This window comes from Hemibagrus wyckioides, linkage group LG19 (genome assembly GCF_019097595.1).
Source record: "Hemibagrus wyckioides isolate EC202008001 linkage group LG19, SWU_Hwy_1.0, whole genome shotgun sequence".
In the NCBI taxonomy this organism is placed as follows: Eukaryota; Metazoa; Chordata; class Actinopteri; order Siluriformes; family Bagridae; genus Hemibagrus; species Hemibagrus wyckioides.
In genome coordinates, this window is record NC_080728.1 from 6,884,769 (window position 1) to 6,907,652 (window position 22,884).

Below are 22,884 nucleotides of genomic sequence, written 5' to 3' on the forward strand. Positions count from 1 at the left end.
ACAATTTTTATTAGTATAGTGTAGGTCACTACATGATTCTGGAAAATGTTTCCTGATTCGCTCCTCCAAAACACCCAAAAGTGGCTCAGTCAGATCTGGTGACTGCTGTCCATGGGAGAGGTTCAACTTCATTTTCATGTTCATCAAACCACTTTATGATGATGTTGCTGTTATTGTTTGTGATATGTTATTGTTGTTGTCTTTTGGCTGCTTCATGTTCAGGGTCACCACAGCAGATCATCCAGTCTGCATATTTGAATTTGCCACAGGTTTTTTGCTGGATGCCCTTCCTGATGCTACCCTCCCATTGTTATCCGCACTTGGGACAGGCACTGAGAGTTAATCCCTCAGTAGCTGGTTTGGTTCCCTGCCCAGGAATCAACAATTTATGGTAATGTATTGGTGAATTATCCTGATACACAGCACCACCTTGGGAATACAATATGTGAAACATTGGGCAGTGGAACACCTATTTAGCATTATCAGTGGACCTATAGATTCTTTGGGGCATCTTCACACCAAAACTCTCCCAGATATGGGAAAGACAGTGAAGGTGGACTAATCAGAAAACAAAACATGTTTCACATAGCCTGAGATTCCAGCTCTGGCACCACTGACACTGACATTTGACATTGGCATCGGTGGCCAAAGGTTAGGCTACAGCAGCACAACCATGAATATGGGGGAAACAGGGGTTTTGGTGGAAACAGGAGTATCAACATGTGCTTTTATTTCTGCATTAAGTTGGGCAGCTGTGGGTTTGTTTTTTGGATGCAGTGAGGTTTGGCATGAGTGACCAAAAGTTTGTGATATCAGTGATGTATCGCCACCAGGCCTCGCATATATAGGCTGACACCTTTAACGCTATATTGGTCAGAGTTTCAATTTCATTGTGAAACCTCTGTATAATCACTGTGTGTAAGCCCTGCAGTCATCTGCACTCTATCTAATCAGAGGACTGGGTTTGTGTCGCACTGCAGCAAGTTTGATGCCAGATGGCGCTGTAACGCTACAGAAGAAAATATCACCCATGCGCTCCTAATGATTTCCAGCATACACTGCAAAATACAGCGTATTACATTTTGTAGTAAAAATCTATTTATTTTTATTTGAAATGCTGCCAGTATCAAGTGTAAAGACCTTTATTAACATGACAGTCTTATGGACATTTAAAGGATGTAAAATGCTATGTTCTAGCGTAGAAAATATATATATATTCAGATACTGTGTCTGGGTCCAGCACCTGTAATTTGAATAAATATTTAACATGGGAAGATTTTGAGTCATGGTATTGTTAAGCCCCTAATTGTAGGTACAGGCCATCAGTTCATTTTCTGCCCCTAAAACTTATTCTACACAGGGTCATGGGGAACCTGGAGCCTATCTCAGGGATGCCAGTCCATCACAGGGCACAATCACACACACTCACACGCTACAGCACATGGGGAAGAAATCAGACTGCACATACCCAGAGGATCCCCCAAAGTATAGGAAGAACATGCAAACTCAATGGACACACTGCTGAGGCACAACTCGAACCTGCATCTCTGGAGTTTATAGTATGGTTTATAGCAAATGTATTTATTCTTTTCATCAGATTCTTGTATTAGCTATGTATCTTTTTATATATCTGTGTATATCCTGTAATTATTATTATTATTATTAATTATTGCATTAATGTGCATTTATAACACTAGCCATAGAAATAAATATTCTACACTGGACTCATACTGTTTACTCATCACTGTGTACCAAGATAGAATTTAAACCTGAAATCAGAAATGTTTATCAGATCCAAACAGATTACAACAGCAACTGTGCGACAACTATGTTAATGCTACAAGAGATTAATACGTTATTTAATGCACGTGTGCTTTATCTCCTAGATTTGAGTTTCCTGACACTGAATGGGTAAACAAAGGATGTTTGGGCACCAATTTTTTTTATACTCCAAAGAAGTACTGCAGTAATTGGCCGGTGTTATAAACCTGATGTGTTGGGAGCAGGTTGAACACTTAAATGTATAGGACAGGCGGAACTCCAGGACCAGGGTTGGGAGGGAACCTGTGCTCTGAATAAAAGGGTGTGGCTGCATTTTGTCCGTAACACCACATCTCCTTGAGCAGGACAAAGGGTTGAAGTGATGGAGCATATGGATCTACCACCAGGGGACAGTAGAGAGCTATTACGGAGGTGCACATTGAGCCGTGTTGAGGCATCCAGGCTGGACGAGCTGTCTTTTGTCTCACCAGCACAAGAGATTTTTTACATCATTCATTCACGGTCGATGAGATGGAGCCGGAGAGAGAAAAAGAGAGAGAGGACAAAACTGTACTGTAAAGATTTGTAGCCCTCGACGCTGAAACGCTTCTTGGTGATCCGTTGAAGAGGGACTAAATGCGACATGGGGGGCAGGTGAATCTTTTGGTTGCTGGAGGGAGACAGCGGGGGCCAAAAGAGGGTGATGGAGGGAGGGACAGAGGGAGGGACGGAGAGCACGAAACAATGAAACACTGGGCGTCTGATGCAGGCTGCCTGTGAAAGGACTGTGGAGAACGATGCAACGTTCTTTTTGCAAACAGACCCTTTTATCAGTCGTAATGGCGAGGGGACGTAAGTGAAACGGAGCGCGGTCAATCTCTCTGTCTCTTCATGGCAGGCGGCATGATGTTGTCGTTGCGATTCCACAGGAGTAAGTCGGTGTGGGCCGCCGTGTGTGTGCTGGTGCTCTGCTGGCTTTACATCTTTCCTGTGTATAGGATGCCGAGTGATAAAGACATCGTGGAAGAGGTGCTGCGCCAGGGCGAGACGTGGACCAAGAACCAGACAGGCATCGACATGTACAGGTATCTGTTATGAGCCGTGCTAAGGTCTATGCATTATGTTAGTTTCGATTGCTGTTACATAAGACCGTGATTCCCTTATGCGCTTGATTGGTTTATTTATTTATTTATTTATTTATTTATTTATTTATTTATTTATTTATTTATTTGCTTCCTCCACAACACCCACACAGTCTCTGGTGTAAAATGTTGACTGCTCACTCTCAGTCAGTCTCCCAATTTCAGTTCCACTCATTAAGTAACAATTCCTTTTTACGAAGGTGGAAGATACAGTATAGCCTAGGTGAAATGTGCAGTGATGGAGCATACGACTTCACAGAGAGACAAGACTCTTGATTAGCCTTTAACACTCGAGTTTACATCCAAGTATATTCCCACCCTGTTATTGAGTGACTGCTTGATTGTCTTTTTCCTCTCGGATGGTTGTCGTTGCTCATAATGAACTCTAACCATCCATTTGCAGAGTGTACTCCGTCCTGTTCCGTGTTAATGCAGCGTAGAGAGACTCCATTCTCCCATGGCCCTATTTTGTTACATCTAAATCTCTTCCCAAGAGGATGTGTGACAGACACAGTGCTGTAGAGAAGCTGATTAAGATAATGCCGCAGAGCATGACACCTGCAGCGGGTTTAGTTTGGGGAGGCATACTTTCAACCAGGTCATCTGTGTAGTTGTAGGCCTTAGAGAGGAACAGTAGGCAAAACCTTCTATTGACGCCTATCCCTCAGACACTTTAGTCACTGTTCATTAGCAGGTGGCTCATTTTAAAACTCATCATTTGTGGCCAGTCATAGGGCCTACTCACCATGTTATTTCAAGGGAGGTTTCGCACTGCTTCTACATGGGCCAGAGTAGGAAACCTATTTGTTGCGCACACATTCTCACCCATTATATTTGCTCAAACTGTGCCTAACTCACTCAATCTGTTTTCTAAATCTGATGCCTGCAATCTTTTTATTCACTATCAAAGAGAATAAAACAGTAGAACTGTGCATCATTATTAATGCATCATTAACATGCCAGAGACACATATTTCTATAGTTTATTGAATGATTCACCAATAGTGAAATACATTATCTTTAATACCACTTCTACCGTGAAGCATTTCTGCTTCTCAACTCCAGTATTGACTGGTTCTGTTTTGAGCTCAGGTTGCTCACTGTGTGGTGTTTTGCATGTTCCCCCCATGGTCACTTGGGTTTCCTCTGAGATTTCTGGTTTCCTCTGACTGAAACATGCACATAGGCAGATTGGCTCAGCTTAATTGCCCCTAGGTGTGAATGTGTGTGTGAATGGTGCTCTGTGATGGACCAGAGTGCCATCTGGGGTGAATTCTCCTGCCTTGTGTTCAGTGTTACCGGGATAGGCTCCAAAACCGCAACCCCAATCAGCACCAATGTCCCCAGGTAATGTCTGGGTGGCTGTCTTGTTCCTGTTTTTCCTATGTGTCCATATGGATTTCCTCTAAGTTTTTACATTTTCTTTTCAATTTTAAAAAGCATGTTAATAGGTTTAGCTTCACACCGCTAGGTGTGAACATGTGTGTGGTACTTTGCACTGGGCAGGAAACCAATATTCCCATTACCCTACTTACACTGACCAGGGTAAGAGTAACGAAGATTACGGTTATGAAATGATAAAACTAAATGAATGAGTGAATGAATAATGTGTTAATGGCAGATGTATTAGTTTTACACTGACGTTTATTTTCGAATGTGTACAATTTTTTTGAAGTATTTGTATACAATAATGTATATAGTGTTTATATTTACTTACATTGTTTAAATCTAATACAATTTATTTATATGTAAGAAATCTACATTTACTTAACTGTCTATTTTGTAGGAAGCTGCTAACTGAATGCTGTGACCCAAAGAGGACTTTTGCAGTGACCAAGGAGAATTCACAGATTGGTAAAGTCCTGTGGTACGATGGCGAGTTCTACCACTACCATACTGTCAACAACGACACCTACCCATTGTTCATACAGGTACAGTTCAACAAATAACAGTCACACACACTCAAAATAGTGAACCCACAAGGTTATTAAGCTCATCGCTTAATCATTTTGGGACGATGTTGTGCTGTGAGAATAGCACCTTTAATCACATTCATGAATTCAGACGTTTACAGTAATCTGAGATCTGTTTACTTCAATTGTTACTTGGATTGAGTTATCAAATATTCAGTTTTCTTATAGAAATAAAAGGTTAATAGTACAGAAATTGTTGTTTACAAAGAATAAACAGAATAGCAGCATTTAATGTATGAGTTTTCATTCATTCAGTAAGTGTTATATTCTGGTGAGTTTTCTGGTGGATTTGGAGCCTATTCTGGTAACTCTGAGCACATGGCTTGATGATTCACTCCAGATGGGATGGCACTCTATAACAGGACACCAATCACACACTCATTCTCATCTAGCAGAAACATAGCTTAGCTAATCTTCGTACCTGCTTGTATCTGGATAGTGAGAGGAAACCTGAGACAACCAGATGAAACCCAGGTGAATAGTTGGAAAAAAATGTGAATCACAGACAGCAATCTAAGCTCAGCATCAAACAAGGGAGTTTCATGTTTTGTTTTGTTTTGTTTTTTTTTTCAAATTAATTAATTGTACAGGTTTAACCATAAGTCATAGAGATGTGAAACCTGGTTATTAGGTACAGTAGGACCCAGTAGTAACCTATGCATCCTCACTCAGACTGCTCACTGGCGCTATTTATTTTTTTTACAAATATATCACTTGTGAAATAAGACATTTCTTTTTTTCTTTTTTTGATGGCTGAAACCGTAAAAATGTTCTTTTCGATCATTTAGGCCCACCCTCTGAAATTTACAGTAATACACATAATAATACACAAAAGCTGCTTTTACAAAGTTGTCCTTAAATATCTGGAATATCTTCAAAAACATTGATATTAATAAACAACATGGCTACCACATGCCAGTCAATTCTAGTGTGTGGAGTTTAATTTACTCAGACTTATTAAATCCTAAAAGCATGACCTGATTCGAGATGACCAGAGTGTTTATCCGTTTATCCAACTTTTAATCAGATAGATAGCTTGCTCATTCCAACTGACCTCAGTTGGTATGTTATTATTCTTGTGGTATGGGTTTGGTTTTTATTACAGTTGAGTCACTTAATAGACTCTTTGTCTATATTAGGCAACTGATAGCAAACAGTCTTGGTGTTGGGTGAATAATATCTAATCTGAATCTTAAGTCATTTATAATACAATAAAGACTAACTGGAGACGGAGATGTCCACAGTTCAAAATTAGGGAATATGACCTTAAACTGGATGGAAGAAACAAGATATTTTATTTATTTGTTTGTTTGTTTGTTTATTTTATGCAGTAATGAGCTAATATATATATATATATATATATATATATATATATATATATATATATATATATATATATATATATATATATATATATATAAAATATATAATAAATAATAAAAAAAATTTCATTCAAATTGATTGGTGATGTAAGGCTATAGGTTTGCAGTTTTTTCTGTTGATTTATTTATATTTTAATTACTACTGATGAATAAACTGCAGTGTAAGTGTTAACTAGATATACAATACAATACAAATACAATAGTCAGAAAGTAAAGAGTAATGTTTGACTCTTAATGCATAGATATATGGCTGCTGAGTCTTTGGACCAACAGGATGTGGCTATAACTTTACCTTCCTGTGTTCTTCAGGCAGTTATACAGTCTGAAGGCAACCTGGAAGCTCATGTGATTCCTCACGAGCTGAGCTCAAGGGTCATACGTCTGTAGTAGATTCTGTGTGTTTTCCAGTTGAGGATGTCAGTCTCACAAAAAAAGGAACATTTCTTAACTCGTGTGTTTTTTTTTTCTATTTCTTACACGTGACACCAAGATTGCAAAATATTTGTGTCTACTGATGTTTAAGTATGGTTTCTCTGATGAAATGTAGTAGGATTTTCGTTGATTTATTATCGCGTACTATTTTTTCTTATCCTTAGATACATAATTGTACAAAGCTACACATTTTGGCCCACTGATTCAGACGGCTATCAGGAAGTCACAACTAGGGGGTGTGATCTGAAATGATCTACATTGTTTTTTAAGCAAACAACAAAAGACAGAGCAGTTTAAGCAAAACATGAATCAGCCTCCTGAGGCATAGTTCATAGAATGATTTAAATGCTAGTCAATTTTTATAACAGTTCACAATACGTAAAAATGGTAAAAATGTGCTGCTAGTGGTACAGAGGAAGGCGCTAAGGTAGCAAACGCTGTCTTGACAGTGCAGTAGTATTGGCCTTATTAACAGTAGTGCTAAAATTAGCAGGCACAACCCGGCTCAGTTAACATCAGAGTATTATTCAACAGTACTTTTCAAATGTTTGAACACACACAGCCAATAGCATGAAAAAGCTTAGCGAACATCAGGCCGAAAGCAGTCAAATATATTGTTTGGGAGCCTCTTGGGAAAGACAGATTTGTGATGTGAGCATAGCAAATATAATCCTAGTTTTAAACAGACAATCCTGCAAATATAAACACAGTGAGACCTCGTGTTTTTATACTAGCAGAACATACCATAGCAATACAGCAGCAGCTTTTCTTTTTGCAAATATTTATATCATGTTAAGAAGATTCTAAATAAACTATGTTGTCATTACTAATAGTTTTTATTAAATAGGTATATCACTCATTTTTTATTTCTTCTGCCAGCATGTTCCAGAGATCTGAAATATTCATTCATTAATGTTCAGTAAACCTTTGAAGTGCTAAATAAATACTGGACATGAATTGATCCAAATAATTTAAAAAATTCAGCGACTGCAAAGTTACTAGAGTTATCAGTTAGGGCATGTGCAGATATGATTCATGGTGTTCATGGTGTCGCAACGCTACTGTCACTGTGCGAAGTAGCAACGGAAAAGTAAAACCTCATGTGCATTTTGCGCCCAGAGAATAAGAGTGCGACTGAGGCATATCTGTAACGCACTGTGAACTGTTAAAGTGATGAAATGCACCAGACAGCATGGGCTGCCTGAGTATAACCTACAGGAAGCAGGAACCTTGTCTGCATCTAACTGTTTCTGATAACTGTGTAACTGATTTGGCATCATCCCTAGTTACATGTTTCCAAGTTTGTGTGCTATAGAATGATCCAGTCCTTCAGAGAGGGTTGTAATGATAAGTGCAGTTTTGTAGCAGAGACACTGTTAAAGCAGGCATTTCCAACCTTCTTGACTGGCTAAAACTGGGCATGATAATGGAGAGTGCAACTTTCTTTCTATCATTGTTGCCAATATCATGCCACCAAATATATTGCTCCCTCCTAATATATGCATATATGGGTTGGACAAGGAATCTGAAACACTGGCCAATGTAGTTTTGGAGCATTTACACCTATATAATCGAGGCCTGGTGACTAATCTTCACTGGTTTCACATTCCATGAGTAAGAGCAGAGTAAAGGTTGAAATAGCAGAGCAGTAGTACAGGTGTGCCTGAAATATGCCAAACCATATGGCATCATTGGAGATATATCCAAAAAAAGAGGGCACATTGTTGTCGCCTCTTTGACCAGGACAGTGTATCGAGAGCCATGGTATCCAGGGTAATGTCAGCATACCAACACAGAGGTATCACAAAACACAAGAGTGATCTACTGCAAGACAATATGTGAACTTAGTAAGGGTTCTTAGTGTATTTCTATGTGGGTCAAAGAGGATGCAGATTCAGCAAATTAAACAGGTCTGGCTGCAATGTTGTATTCAAAGGAAGAAGGTCAATCAGTTAGCATTTTGCAGGGTATTTGCAACTTGGGAGGGTATTGTATGGTCTAAACCACTGTGTTTTCACTGTGCACATGACAATAAACCTCTTGCATCTAGATGTTCTTTTATACAGCTGCATTGTGGTGTAACCCTGAAGAGAATATGTTCCCTTTCCAGTCTGGTTTCCCTCAAGGTTTCTTGTCGTCACTTTGTTCATTAGATCCCTCGCTTTTCTGTAGATCCGCGGTGAAATGAATCGAGGCTTGTTCATTAATGAATCCTACCATCCTGCTAAAAGTTGAAGTCGACTTGTCGTTACTCAACTTGCAACTCCAACTTCTTTTGTTAAGCGTGCCATTTTTGTCAAATGTTGGTTTACTAATATGGAGGCAGTTCCCATCAGTCCTAGCTTTTAGCAACTTAATTAACACACTCCAGTGTCACAGTTCCAAAGATTCTGCTTTTACGCTTCGTTTCTCTGTTTGCAATACAGTTGTCAAATTTAAGGAAGTACTGACCCAAAAGCAGGAGGAAGTGATCTTAGTCTGGATTCTGAAACACAAGCTCTGGTTATTCTCTCAATTATACAGTTTTTAGACAAACATTTTTCCCAGTTGTAACCAATAGGTTCTTAGCTGTGATATGATTTTCGCTTCAAGAGTAATATAAAGGTAGCTGATATCTATGAAATGGTTGGAGGAATTAGTTTGAGCTGTATGATATAAAATAACTGGTTCATAGAGCAGATTTACAAGTGTTTCGTTGATTAGTATTGTACTAGTGGGACTGTGTATTAAAGAACACATCTCTGCTATAGATTGTGGTGTAAACAACCTGTATTTCTCAGTTGAGGAAGAGGATATATACGTATTATTTTAGCCTCACTTTCTGTTCTCTTTAGGCACTTCTCATATAAGCTCACAGGCTGCTGTTCCCAGAGCTAATGTCTTTAGAGATGTGTATGGTGAAGCAAAATTCTAGCAATGCACTGCTTTTGATTGCTGATCCCTTACCCCTATACATACCACTGTATTCCTTACTGAATTCCTTACATCAGCACTCACATGGTCCAGGAAGCCTTTATCCTGAATGTCATTCACACTCTTTCCTGTTTCCTATCTGTCTGTATTTTCTCTGGGAAATAATTAGTTTCTATGCTATTACACCCCCCACACACCCACATGTGCATTTACATGAATGTTTTTTTTTTATTGTTATTATTCTTGTGTGTGTGTGTGTATGAGGGGGTTCTCTCTCTGTGGAATTCTCTGAAATTGCATCTCCTTATCTTTTCACCAGCTTGAGCACTGGCCAGTTCTGTGTTTGTGTGTGTGTGTGTGTGTGTGTATTTAAATGACTGTTTAGTTCATTCTGTTATCACTCGGCACTTTTAGAACTTATGCTCTAAGTGTGTGTGTGTGTGTGTGTGTGTATGGGGGGGTAGGATCTTTCTGGATTTGCAAGCCCATCTCCTTATCTATTTGTCAGACACGAATTATGTCTGAGTGATGGTTCATGATGGCAATGATAAAAATGACCTTGCGTAACGTGTGTAGTAAAATCTAAGTGGATGGCAAATAAGGATTGTTTTTGTTTGCAATTGTTTGCGTCAGTGCTGGAGAATATGGCGTGTTAATCGTTACTGCAATAGTGGCAATAAACCTGTAGTCTGTACCACTTTTTTAAAATTTTGCCATTGCTATCTAATTCAAATGAAAAAACCCCAGACATTTTATCAAAATAATGCAATTCACTCTTTAAGCATGACACATCACAAGTTTCCAAGAAGTCACAATGTACTGTTTTCGTTCATGTTTTCACATGTGCTGTGTGGAAATGTGTTGTAGATCAGGACATACTCACCTCATGTGTATAAATGGGTGTGTTTCATATTTTGCTGCTAACAGCTAAGCTGAATGTGTGAATGCATGTGCCTGTTGTTTCACAAGGGCCTATTTTTGTTTGCCAGGATATTCCTTTTCAGCTGCCATTGAAGAAGTGCGTGGTGGTGGGAAACGGAGGAGTTCTGAAGAACAGCGGATGTGGCAAAGAAATCGACCAGGCTGACTTTGTTATGAGGTAACCCCACCTCATCTTGCATTGGAAAAAATTGTGTACATGTTTGAGGATTATTAAGAAATTGGCTGTGTTCTCAGTTTGGTGAGAAAGTCTGGCTTAGACTGTGTCTCATTTAATGCAATGACGATAGCCAGGAGCAGACATCTCTTAGGTCATATAAACAGATTTGGAAGGATAACATGCTCGCTTCGACACCTCCAGCTTTCGCTGTGTGAAAAGATGAGGTGATGAATGTGTTTGTGTTACCCGTCACAGTCCTAGATAATGATTATTATTGTGCAGTACAGGAGAGCAGACAGGGGACAGTTCACCCAGTATTAAGAATGCATGTAATACTTTGCTACTGTAAACACAGCTAGATATGTATACCTTTTCTAAGTGCTTTTATGCTACATTAGTGCATAGTTGTACATAGCAAAGCTTGTGTTTTGTTTTGCTTTTTAACGTCAGATGAACTAGCGCTGGGTATTAATTACACACTGAGGATTAAACTTTGTACAAGTTTTCCATTTCATCATATTGCTCTTTGAGATGTTTACTCGTGTAACTCATCTAAAAGAAGAAGTCCTTTCATTCTACTTCTGATTTCTCCATGTTTATCAAAATCCATAGTACACTGGTAAAGCTATAAGTATTTAAGGTCATATATAACTTAAATATGATAAATATATTCATATTAAGTTTAAATTATTGTAATACTATACAAGTAGTATTATATTAGAAGTTTTAATTCTTCTGCTTCTAATTGTAGACATTTTATCTCTTTCAGTCTTAAAGGAAACTTTAAATTGTGAATAAAACTTCACATCCTAATCATCCTAATCAACATTGTGTGCTGCCCAGAGGATTGATTTTCATCTTCCTTTCTCTCTTTTTTTATTTGTTTGTGTCCACTCTAGATGTAACCTGCCCCCACTGTCCAAAGAATATACTGATGATGTAGGCAGGAAGACCCAGCTGGTGACAGCTAATCCCAGTATTATAGAGAAAAGGTAATTCTATATGTTCTCTGTATTCTATAAACTCTCTGTGTGGTAAAAGATGGTGCTCTGCTTCATCACAATGACTTTCTTTGTTGTCACATGACACTCTTGCACGGCTTATATGACCAAATATGAAGACAAGGCAGTGAGATCAGATCTGAGGCTGAGGTCAGAGAAAAAGGGTTAAATTTAGGGTTTTGAAGTTTGTCCTTTGGTGGAAATTTTTTATATAGAGACCTATATAGAGACGTTTCAAGAAGAAAGTCTTCAGAAAGATAAAGCCATGCAGTGAATTCTTTCCAAAAGTATATCATAATGCATTCTGCTCAGTATGTGTGTTTTCTCAAACAAGTTCTGATTTTGTTTGTCAGAAAGTTCTGAATTGTTTTTAGAGTTGTCTTCAGAATCGTAATGTAATGTGAGCAGCATGTGGCTTGCTCATGTGGTAGACTTAAGACATCATGTTCTAGTAATGCCACTCATGAGATGTTTTTGATAATTGGATATTTTTCAAGCACAGACAGCATTCTGTGCCCAAAGACTGAGGAAAAAAAAATCTTTATTCAATTATATTTGATTCAGTTTACCTTCTCATCCTCTTTCCCCCAGCTTTCAGAGCCTGCTGTGGTCTCGCAAGGCTTTTGTGGAAAGCATGAAAGCCTATGGCTCCAGCTACATCTACATGCCCGCCTTCTCCATGAAGCCTGGCACAGACTTGTCCCTGCGTGCCTACCATGCGCTGGCTGATTCAGGGTCCAACCAGACGGTGCTGTTCGCTAATCCGGACTTCCTAAAGAATGTGGGACGCTTCTGGAAGCACCACGGCGTACACGGCAGACGTCTTTCAACAGGCCTCTTCCTGGTGAGCCTAGCGCTAGGAGTGTGTGACGAAGTGACAGCGTTCGGCTTCTGGCCTTTTGCACTGGGCCTCGACCAGCAACCTGTAAGTCACCACTATTACGACAACGTGCTGCCTTCGTCTAGGTTCCACGCAATGCCGGAGGAGTTCCTGCAGCTATGGCATCTCCACAAGAGCGGTACACTGAGATTGCGCCTGGGCCAATGCGCTCACTAAAATGTAGGATGAGGCAATTTCTGTTTAACAAAAAAAAATCTGCCACCCTCACCTACTCTTCAAATTAGCATGAGAAGAAAAGAGTGGCTACAGCCCCAACGCTATACTAAAACTCACCAAACTGATGCCAGCCCTAGAGTCTGCTTGATTCCTGCGGGTAGACACTCAATACTCCCACCTAACACACAATGGTTTCACACACACAGACAGACAGACACTCACACACTTTCTTTTTGGTTGCCAAGGGACTGTCTCAGTCTTGCCAAGAGCGCTGTGAGTGTGTAGAGTGGGGAAGAAGCGTGGGCTGATATAAAGCTGTAGCTGCATTTACAGCAGCTGTTCTCCCAGATCTTTTTTTTTTCCACTTTGAAACTTGAACGAAGGTGCGAGGAGGCATGCATGGATCAGGTAATTAAAGACATCTTAAATGCTCTCTGAAAAAAGAAGAGGCAATGTGAACAGCAGGATTTTTTGCCAAGACGACATATAGCCATGACCTTATTGGATGGTGTTTGATGAGGGCGAAAAATGGAAATATGAAAAACAAAGAAACAAACAGTCTAAATTTTTCTGCTTTTTAGTTGCAACATTCTGTGGATAAATAGTTTTTGGTGAAAAATCCCAGGAAAGTATTCTTCTATTAATATATCTTTCTTTTCTTTTCTTTTCTTTTTGATATTCACAACGTCAAAGCTGAGGTCCTTACTTCCTCAAAATGGAAAATCTGAACATTTGGGTGTGAACTGAATGTATTGTCAATGCACTGCTGTACAGCCACAATTTGAATATCAGTTCATCTTTAATTTCAAACTATTTGTATATTCAGGTGTGCAATGCTTCTGATCATGTTTGTGTATGTTTTCGGTCATCATATGGAATGGTTACAAAAGCAGCTACACACATCTTCAGTTTACTGTCAAAAACCAAAATGAAAATGTCAGGCATCAACGAATTGTCAGTTTTGCATCATGAGCGCATTAGTAGAAGCCCATTTTGTGATAACCGCAGAAGGATTTTGCTTGTGGAGGTGATGTGGCTGTCTGCTGTGATCTGAAGTCTTCAATATCTTCTGTGAACTACAGTCTTGCTTTGATAGTAAGAGTGATTTTTTTTTATGATAAAATCCTGCTGTTGGCGCTAGAATCTAAATTGTCGTTAGTACTACTGGGGCATTAGCGCTGCCTATGACTGCTCAGGTGCTGGACACCTGCTCCTGTACTGCAATCTGTACATAAATGTAATGATTCCACTGAATGTAAAGGACATTGTGGGCTATATATCCAATCAAGTTACCGGTTCTTAGCTAAATTCTATCTGTAAAACTGGCATTTTATCTGGCTTTGTCATCTCATAAGCACACTAAGGACAGCTATTACTTTGTAGGTCTTGTAGGTGCTAGTTTTGATATATCACCTAGTCCGAGTATCTAAAAACTAAATATAATTATTTTTGCAAGGACTTAAAAGAATGTGGTTAAAGTGTATGGCATGAGCACTGTTTAACATTCACCATTATGACAGCCATTATCACAGAAGGGTTACTAACTCAAAGAATGAAATGCATACACATTCATAGATGCTTGGGGTTTGCTCAAGGCCAGGCATGTATCCGTCCTCACTGTCTCTGTTCCATCTGTTCACATTCCTTGAGAGGTCGAGTGCCTTTTTAATGTGAAAGGGAAAAAAAGGAAAAAAAGAGACACCAGCAGCAGTAGATAAGAAGATAATAAGTATTTCTCTTGCCTTCAGATTTTTGTTCCTTGTTGGCAATTCTCCAAAAAGTTAATGTGCTACTGGATGTTGAATTACATCCAGCAGGATCTTGGTATAAAACCACGAGTGTTTCAAGGAGTCTTATCAGAAGCTGGCTACCAATGGACCAAGTTGAGATTCTACCAGTTGTTGTCACTCAGTTGCCATTTGAAGGCATGTCTTGTATAATTATTACTGAGAGAAACTTTAGAAAAGAGTGGGCATTTGAATTTTTTGTTATTTGCACCTTTGTCCTGTTCAGTATTGTGAATGACTGAGACTATTGCTTGTATAGCAGCCTGCATGACTGTGGTATGTGTATTTGTTTAGGAAACTGAAATTTGAGTTATGGATGTTTTTCTTGATGATTATAGTTTTCTTAACATTTCTGCCCCTTTGCTTTCTGAGCCATGTTAAGCTGTGTACCCAAAGTGTAACAGCGCTTACCTCAGCCATTTGTTCTCACTGGCAATTCCCATTGCTAATCTTATATGGAAACAAATATGGAAATACATATCGATTCGGGCCAGACTTTCTTTGAAAAAACAAGCTCCTTTTACTGTTCTAGTTGTTGGGTAGGTTATAATTTGCCTTTTCTTGTTTTCTGGCTTGAAAAGAAAATTTTAACGTGTGTAATTTACGTAATGTCAGATTTTAAGTAGAAGAAATTAAAAAGCTGAAACTGAAACACGGACTCTAAACCAGTCATAGAAAGCTATCCTATGTTCGAGCATGTCATACTGAAAAAATGGAAAGAGGAACAGCTTGCACTGAACAGCATTTTTTGTGACAGCTGGGTTATGCCATATGGAAAAAAACTCACCCAAGTAATTTGTGTTTAAAATGGTGGGAAAGATTGTGAAAGGATGTAATAAAGAAACCCAGTTTCAACTGTCCTGGTTTTCTGCACAGCTTTCTCTATTTTATGTTATACTCTGGTTACATGTTTATTATGCTCTGTATGTCTTTCCACTGTGTTAAATTGTAGCATAATTCATTAATTAATGGTTCCCAACAAAGATGTATTCCCACCTCACACCTAGTGTACCTGGGATCCACCATGATCCAGATATGGATAAAGAAATTACTGAACCTGATCTCTTACTGAGGTGAGATCAATACATTGTCAGGTGTGAGATATCAACTACACAATCAACTCCAGAATTATTAGCACCCTTTATGATAATTAACCTTTAATAAGGTTAGAGCACTTGTACAAGGTGGTTTTAGACCCCTAATCCATGAACTGTTCAACTGCTCCTTGATATTCTTGGGTTTCTGCATGTGGATGACACATTATGTTATTATGTTGTGTCACAACCGAAAGAGGAACCAATCGATAAAAGCCATGTTGCCGGTTTATGATTCATGAATCTGGCTATCAAGAAGAAGATGCAAGAATTCATAATTTTCCAAGAGTCCTTGATTAGTGCCAAACCATTATATTTTATAGTTTGTGTAAGTATGTACCGTATATGCAACCCCTGTTTAAAACCAAGCATTTCCATGATGTGCACTGTCAAAAAGGTCTATTTTCAGATTCATTTGCAAACAAACCTTTCCACTTTCACCCAACATTAGGTGCAACTAGTCTATTTTGTGGGTTGCTCTAAAAAATACCTTTTTTTCCAAATAGATCACTGTAATCATTTTAAATTGCAACAACACCATGACTTTCTATAAGAAGTATTGAAATCATGCACAGAATAATCCTGGAGAAAACTGAGGGGGAAAAAATTTCTTGTACATTTTAATGCCACATGAAAACAGAGACAAGACTGTCACCTAGAAGACCAAGTGCCATCGAGCTATATTTATTAAATCAAAGGCAAAATTTGCACAAAAAGCTATGAGGGCTGTCACTGACCTTCCTCTTTTGTAGAGTAGCAAAGATAAACCTGAGTGAATACCAAGTAAAGTCCCCAAGTAAGTCCCCTTGGAAGAAACAACACTCTTCAGGGGAATCCATCCTCCTCTATCCAGCAGTGTTACTCATGAGTTATAATGCTTTTCAGAAATCACCTTATTGGGTAACTATAATGATATCAATGTATTGCCTGAAGTCTGAGAATGTGAGATGGTATAATTCCTAAAAGAATTATAGATAATAGTCACCAGAGAAGAATGCATTAGTTTTGTTAAATTAAAGCTGAAGTCTACACTTCTATTTCAAATCCAGCATGCATGTGTACAGAGGCAAAGCTGTGCCACTGTCCAAATACATATGGATCTGACTGTTTCTAACTGGAAAATATATCGGAGGTGCTTCAAACCTGCTATCCAGTATGGAACTCATCATTCAGCTCAAGCTAATGGCACAAGTCTCATACCATTTTCATATAACATCCTATTATTGATTTAGAAGTAAAAGGAAAATTTTTAATGGATTTAAAACCCAAAGTGGTCTGACTAAATCCTCTCTCGTGTACTATTATGATTTGCTACTAACCGCATTCAGTAACTAAGATTTAATTTTGCACAGAGTATTGTGAATTTAGTTTGATAAATATTAGGTGCTTTAAGTTGCCTAGAAATCATGCTCAAAATCTTCATGCAAATCTTTCAGGATCTACAACCCTGAGACAAACACAAACCATACACTGCGTTATTTCAAGTCATAAGGGCACCTGTCTGTGATGCTTTTTTTTAGAACAAGTAAATCCTGAAATAAATATAGCTCTTGAGAAGGCAAAGCTGAGAGTAGTTGTTAGCATTTACAAAGAATTTCACTGCCCCTGCTTACAAGCGTGTGGGTGTTGGCTGAGCACAGCCTTTTGAGAAAAGGGAATACATCTTTTTTTCAGTTTTCTACATTATAAATAATTAGTCATGTAAATAGATGTGAGTATCAGACATTCCGGGAAATGATTTAGCATTTTCATTTGCTAATGGCGAATGAGAACAGAGACTGTCGCCTAGGAGACGCCCAAGTGCCATGGAGCTGTATATATTGATCAAAGGCACAAATTTGCACACAGGGCTATGAAGAGGGCGCCATGATCACAAGCTGTTTTAGTGTAGCAAGGATAAAGCTGCTTATTTATTATATTTATTTATTTACGTTCATGGTCTATAACCCTGAGTGACAGGAATTTAATAGTGCCAAGAAAACACTTCCTAAAATAAAGCTAAGGAGAAGGAAACAACACTCGGGAGGGGAATCCATCCTCCTCCATCCGGCAGTGTGACTCATGAGATGTTTACATTTCATTTCAAAATCCACTTCAATAAGCTTGTTTAGCTGTAATGATGCACATCCACATTTTAAGGCAGTAGAAGAATGCATCTGCAAACTCCAAATCTGTGGATGATTTATACATTTTCCTCTGTGTAGTAAAGCACTAGTTCAGGTAACTGGTTTCAGCAATGGGGAAAGGTGAATTGCACCACTGATTCAAGAATAGCACACGGGATGGGCATCAAGATGTTACAACCAAATAATTACGCATGTGTTGATTACAATCATAAATTACATGTTATAAACTTTAAAAGAAAGGTAGAATGAGTATTCATTATGCAGAAACATAAGTAGTATGTACAAGTACAGTACATCACAGTGGCAGCAATAAAAATAGTAGTAGTAGTAGTAGCTGTCATAGCAGAAGTTGTAGTAGCCTTAGTTGTAGTTGTAGTGGAAGTAGTGGTACTAGATATAGTAGCAGTAGTAGCAGTAGTAGTAGTAGTTGTGGTAGTAACAGTAGTAGTTGTTGTAGTAGAAGTGGTAGTTTTAGTAGTAGCATCAGCAGTTGTAGTCGTAGTTGTAGCTGTAGTAGTAGTAGCTGTCACAGTAGAGGTAGTAGTAGCCTTAGTTTTAGTTGTAGTAGAAATAGTAGTAGTTGTAGTAGTAGTAGTAGCAGTAGTAGTTTTTGTAGTAGCAGCAATCGTTGTAGTAGTAGTAGTAGTAGTAGTAGTTATAGTTGTACCAGTAGTAGTAGTAGTTGTTGTAGTAGTAGTGGTAGTTTTAGTAGTAGCAGCAGCAGCAGTAGTTGTAGTAGTAGTAGCTGTAGTTGTAGTAGCAGTAGTAGCAGCAGTAGTTGTAGTAGTAGTAACAGTAGCAGTAGTAGTAGTTGTAGTGGCAGTAGCAGTAGTAGCAGCAGTTGTAGTAGGTGTAGTAGTTGTATTAGCAGCAGTAGTAGTTGTAGTAGTAGCAGTAGCAGTAGTAGTAGCAGTAGTAGTAGTTGTAGTGGCAGTAGCAGTAGTAGCAGCAGTTGTAGTAGGTGTAGTAGTTGTATTAGCAGCAGTAGTACTTGTAGTAGTAGTAGTAGCAGTATCAGTAGTAGTAGCAGTAGTAGTAGTTGTAGTGGCAGTAGCAGTAGTAGCAGCAATTGTTGTAGTAGGTGTAGTAGTAGTAGTAGTAGTTATAGTTGTACCAGTAGTAGTAGTAGTTGTTGTAGTAGTAGTGGTAGTTTTAGTAGTAGCAGCAGCAGCAGTAGTTGTAGTAGTAGTAGCTGTAGTTGTAGTAGCAGTAGTAGTAGTTGTAGTGGCAGTAGCAGTAGTAGCAGCAGTTGTAGTAGGTGTAGTAGTTGTATTAGCAGCAGTAGTAGTTGTAGTAGTAGTAGTAGTAGCAGTAGCAGCAGTTGTAGTAGGTGTAGTAGTTGTATTAGCAGCAGTAGTAGTTGTAGTAGTAGCAGTAGCAGTAGCAGTAGTAGTAGCAGTAGCAGTAGTAGTAGTTGTAGTGGCAGTAGCAGTAGTAGCAGCAGTTGTAGTAGGTGTAGTAGTTGTATTAGCAGCAGTAGTAGTTGTAGTAGTAGCAGTAGCAGTAGTAGTAGCAGTAGCAGTAGTAGTAGTTGTAGTGGCAGTAGCAGTAGTAGCAGCAGTTGTAGTAGGTGTAGTAGTTGTATTAGCAGCAGTAGTAGTTGTAGTAGTAGCAGTAGTAGTAGCAGTAGCAGTAGTAGTAGTTGTAGTGGCAGTAGCAGTAGTAGCAGCAGTTGTAGTAGGTGTAGTAGTTGTATTAGCAGCAGTAGTAGTTGTAGTAGTAGTAGTAGCAGTAGCAGTAGTAGTAGCAGTAGCAGTAGTAGTAGTTGTAGTGGCAGCAGCAGCAGTAGTAGTAGTACTAGTAGTAGTAGCCATGACTTCCTGTGTTTGAAGCGCTTACCGCGAGTTCTTGCCTGTGTTGGCGTTTTTCATTCGAAGTTTATATTGTCTGTTTCTTTTTTCTCTTTCACCTAAGTTTCTTACTCTGTCAGGTTTCGTTTGCTAAATCTTTACTTGCATATCGCAGTTAATTTTTTTCTTTTGTTTTTCTATCGGGTGAAGCCTCCCCCCCTCCCCCCGGTTTTTACACAGCAGTCAGAGGATAGATTCACTCAAAGGTACGTGATCATTCATTATGACTAACTTTCAGCTTGTTCAGTGTGTGAGCTGCAGGATGTTCAGTAATTCTTCCTCCGTCGTTAGTGTTAATTTTACCTGTGATAAGTATACGCTAGTTAGCTCTCTGACGGAGAAGATATTAGCTTTAGAGGTGCGCATCCAGACTCTAGAGAGGGTTAGTGATGGTGAGAGCAGTGTAGTGTCTGTAGGAGGAAGTCTGAATGCCTTAGGTGGAGTTAGTAACCCCCCAACTCCGGCATTAGAGCCCTCACAGCGGGGCGAATGGGTGATGACTCGGCGGCATAGTCGCGCAGCCAAGGCTAACGCTAAGGCTTGCCCACGTGAGCACCACTCCTCTCCGCTTCACATGACCAACAGGTTTGTTCTCCTCAGTGAAGAACCCGCTGAGAAGCCTGAAAGAGCTCTGGTTATAGGAGACTCAATTTTAAGGCATGTGAAATTAGCTAGGCCTTTAGGGGCTCCAGCAGCACAGGTTAGGTGTATTCCGGGAGCCAGGGCGCCGGACATTGCAGGTAATCTTAGGGTCCTAGGCAAGCACAGGTTCTCCAAGATAGTTTTCCATGTAGGAGCTAATGATATACGCCTTCGTCAGTCTGAGGTTACTAAGAGTAATGTTGTAGAGGTGTGTAAATTAGCAAAGGCGATGTCCGATGCTGTAGTATGCTCTGGCCCCATCCCAATGTGGCGTGGCGATGTAGCTTACAGCAGGTTATGGTCGCTGAACTGCTGGATGTCCAGGTGGTGCTCCGAAAACAATGTGGGCTTCATAGACAATTGGAGCTCTTTTGAGGGCAAGGCTGGCCTGTTAGGATGGGACGGTGTCCATCCCACTCGGGAGGGTGCTGCTCTCATTTCTTGCAGCATAGCACATAGTCTTAGAGCAGATCTAGTTAATCGGTGACAATCCAGGGCCAGGGCCAGGGAGCAGACAAGCAGGTTAATCCGACCGTCTGCTGGCTGCAATGAGTCGTCACTCAGGGTTCATAACATTGCGACTGTGTCTATTCCCTGAACCAAACAAAATGTTTTAACAATCAGAAAATTTGTTTTAGTAACCTGATTAACATAAAACTAGATGATAGTGAATGCACAGCCAGCACCTTTGATCTGAAGCTAGGACTGTTAAATATAAGATCTCTGTCAACTAAAACACTTATAATTAATGAACTGATTACTGATCAGGAGTTCAGCGTTCTTTGTTTAACAGAAACATGGATTAAACAAAACGAGTACGTAGCATTAAATGAAGCTTGTCCGCCTGGCTATAGCTATATACATCAACCGCGTCTAACAGGCAGGGGAGGAGGTGTCGCAGTTATTCATGATAATAAGCTAAGCGCCACACAAAAACCCAGACATCAGTTCAACACATTCGAAATTGTTTATACTAACCTAACGTATGCAAGTACTAATAATAAGTTCACAGAGTCAATTCCACTAATTGTTATTGTTACCCCCAGGGCCATACTCTGAATTCCTTAGTGAATTTGGAGATTTTACTTCAAACCTTGTTGTTTCTTTAGACAAAGCACTAATAGTAGGAGACTTCAACATTCATTTTGATAAGCCAGAAGACCCTCTGAGAACAGCAGTTGTGTCCATCTTAGATTCATTAGGTGTTAATCAAAATGTAATTGGACCCACTCATAATGGAGGTCACACTCTGGATCTCATTTTTACATTCGGATTAAATATAGAAAACATAGTCACTCTTCCACAGTCAGAAGCTATCTCAGATCATTATCTAGTTTCATTTAGAATGCGTCTTAGTCACGAGATGCACAACTTGCCGAATTACCGTATGAAACGTATATTTACGTCTGCTACTGCAGAGAGATTTACCGATAGTCTCCCAGAATTATCACACATGATTGGTTCACTGTCTGACCCTACAGAACTTGACCAGGCGACTGATTAGTTGGAGTCATTATTTCGGAACACCCTAGACACTGTAGCTCCACTTAAAAGGAAAAAAATTAAAGACAAGAAACTAGCACCCTGGTACAACGACCACACATGAGCTTTAAAACAATCAGCTAGGAAACTAGAGCGTAAATGGCATCAAACTAAATTAGCAGTATTCCAGATTGCGTGGAAGGAAAGCCTTCTGAGATACAAAAATTCTCTTAGTACTGCTAGATCAGCATATCTCTCGGCCCTAATCGAAGATAACAAAAAGAATCCAAAATTTTTATTCAGCACTGTAGCAAAACTAACTAGGAGTAAAACCACTGTAGAAAAGCACACACCATCTACATTTAGCAGCAATGACTTCATGAATTTTTTCAATGAAAAAATTGACAATATCAGGCAAAAAATTCAGACTATTAATTTAAAACCATATTATTTGATAGATAATCCTTTAGATAATATAGCTATTTCTGATCAGAGCTTAGAGTGCTTCACTCCACTTCAAGAGCCTGATCTAATTTCACTAATTTCTTCTTCAAAATCTTCTACCTGCATCCTAGATCCTTTACCCACATCTTTCCTTAAACAGATATTACCAGTAGCTACTGAACCCCTCCTAAAGTAATTAATTCTTCTCTAAGCACTGGCTATGTGCCTAAATCTTTTAAGCTAGCAGTTATCAAACCCTTGATTAAAAAACCGGACCTCGACCCCTGTCAGCATTTTTGAAATGTATCAGTCAGGATTTAGGCCTCATCATAGCACAGAGACAGCACTGGTTAAAGTGGTAAATGACCTGTTACTGGCTTCTGATCAGGGTTGTGTTTCCCTACTGGTGTTACTCGATCTTAGTGCAGCTTTTGACACCATTGACCACACTGTTTTACTTGATACACTAGAACATGTTGTTGGTGTTAAAGGAACAGCCCTCTCCTGGCTCAGGTCTTATTTGACTGACCGTTATCAGTTTTTAGATCTAGATGGTGACTTCTCCATGCATACCAAGGTAATGTTCGGTGTTCCACAAGGTTCTGTCTTAGGCCCACTGCTTTTCTCCCTATATATGTTACCCCTTGGTGCAATTATTCGTAAACATGGTATTAGCTTCCACTGTTATGCAGATGACACA

General features: G+C 39.3%; 1 protein-coding gene across 1 annotated transcript; it reads left to right on the forward strand.

The window, feature by feature from the left end:
* The first annotated feature begins 2,186 nt into the window (after nt 1–2,186).
* Nucleotides 2,187–14,321, forward strand: st8sia1 (ST8 alpha-N-acetyl-neuraminide alpha-2,8-sialyltransferase 1). The gene is made up of 5 exons (XM_058416769.1): nt 2,187–2,846; nt 4,689–4,833; nt 10,592–10,701; nt 11,601–11,693; nt 12,294–14,321. Exons 1-5 carry the CDS (start codon nt 2,653–2,655, stop codon nt 12,757–12,759), a joined length of 1,008 nt encoding a protein of 335 aa, XP_058272752.1. The 5' UTR covers nt 2,187–2,652; the 3' UTR covers nt 12,760–14,321.
* Nucleotides 14,322–22,884: the final 8,563 nt, after the last annotated feature.

Bases quoted from the DNA above. Each gene is read 5' to 3' on its own strand.
- st8sia1 (XM_058416769.1), top strand. From the start codon at position 2,653: ATGGCAGGCGGCATGATGTTGTCGTTGCGATTCCACAGGAGTAAGTCG. The intron at 2,847-4,688 runs GTATCTGTTATG...TCTATTTTGTAG, and splicing joins ACAGGCATCGACATGTACAG to GAAGCTGCTAACTGAATGCT. The intron at 4,834-10,591 runs GTACAGTTCAAC...TTTGTTTGCCAG, and splicing joins CCTACCCATTGTTCATACAG to GATATTCCTTTTCAGCTGCC.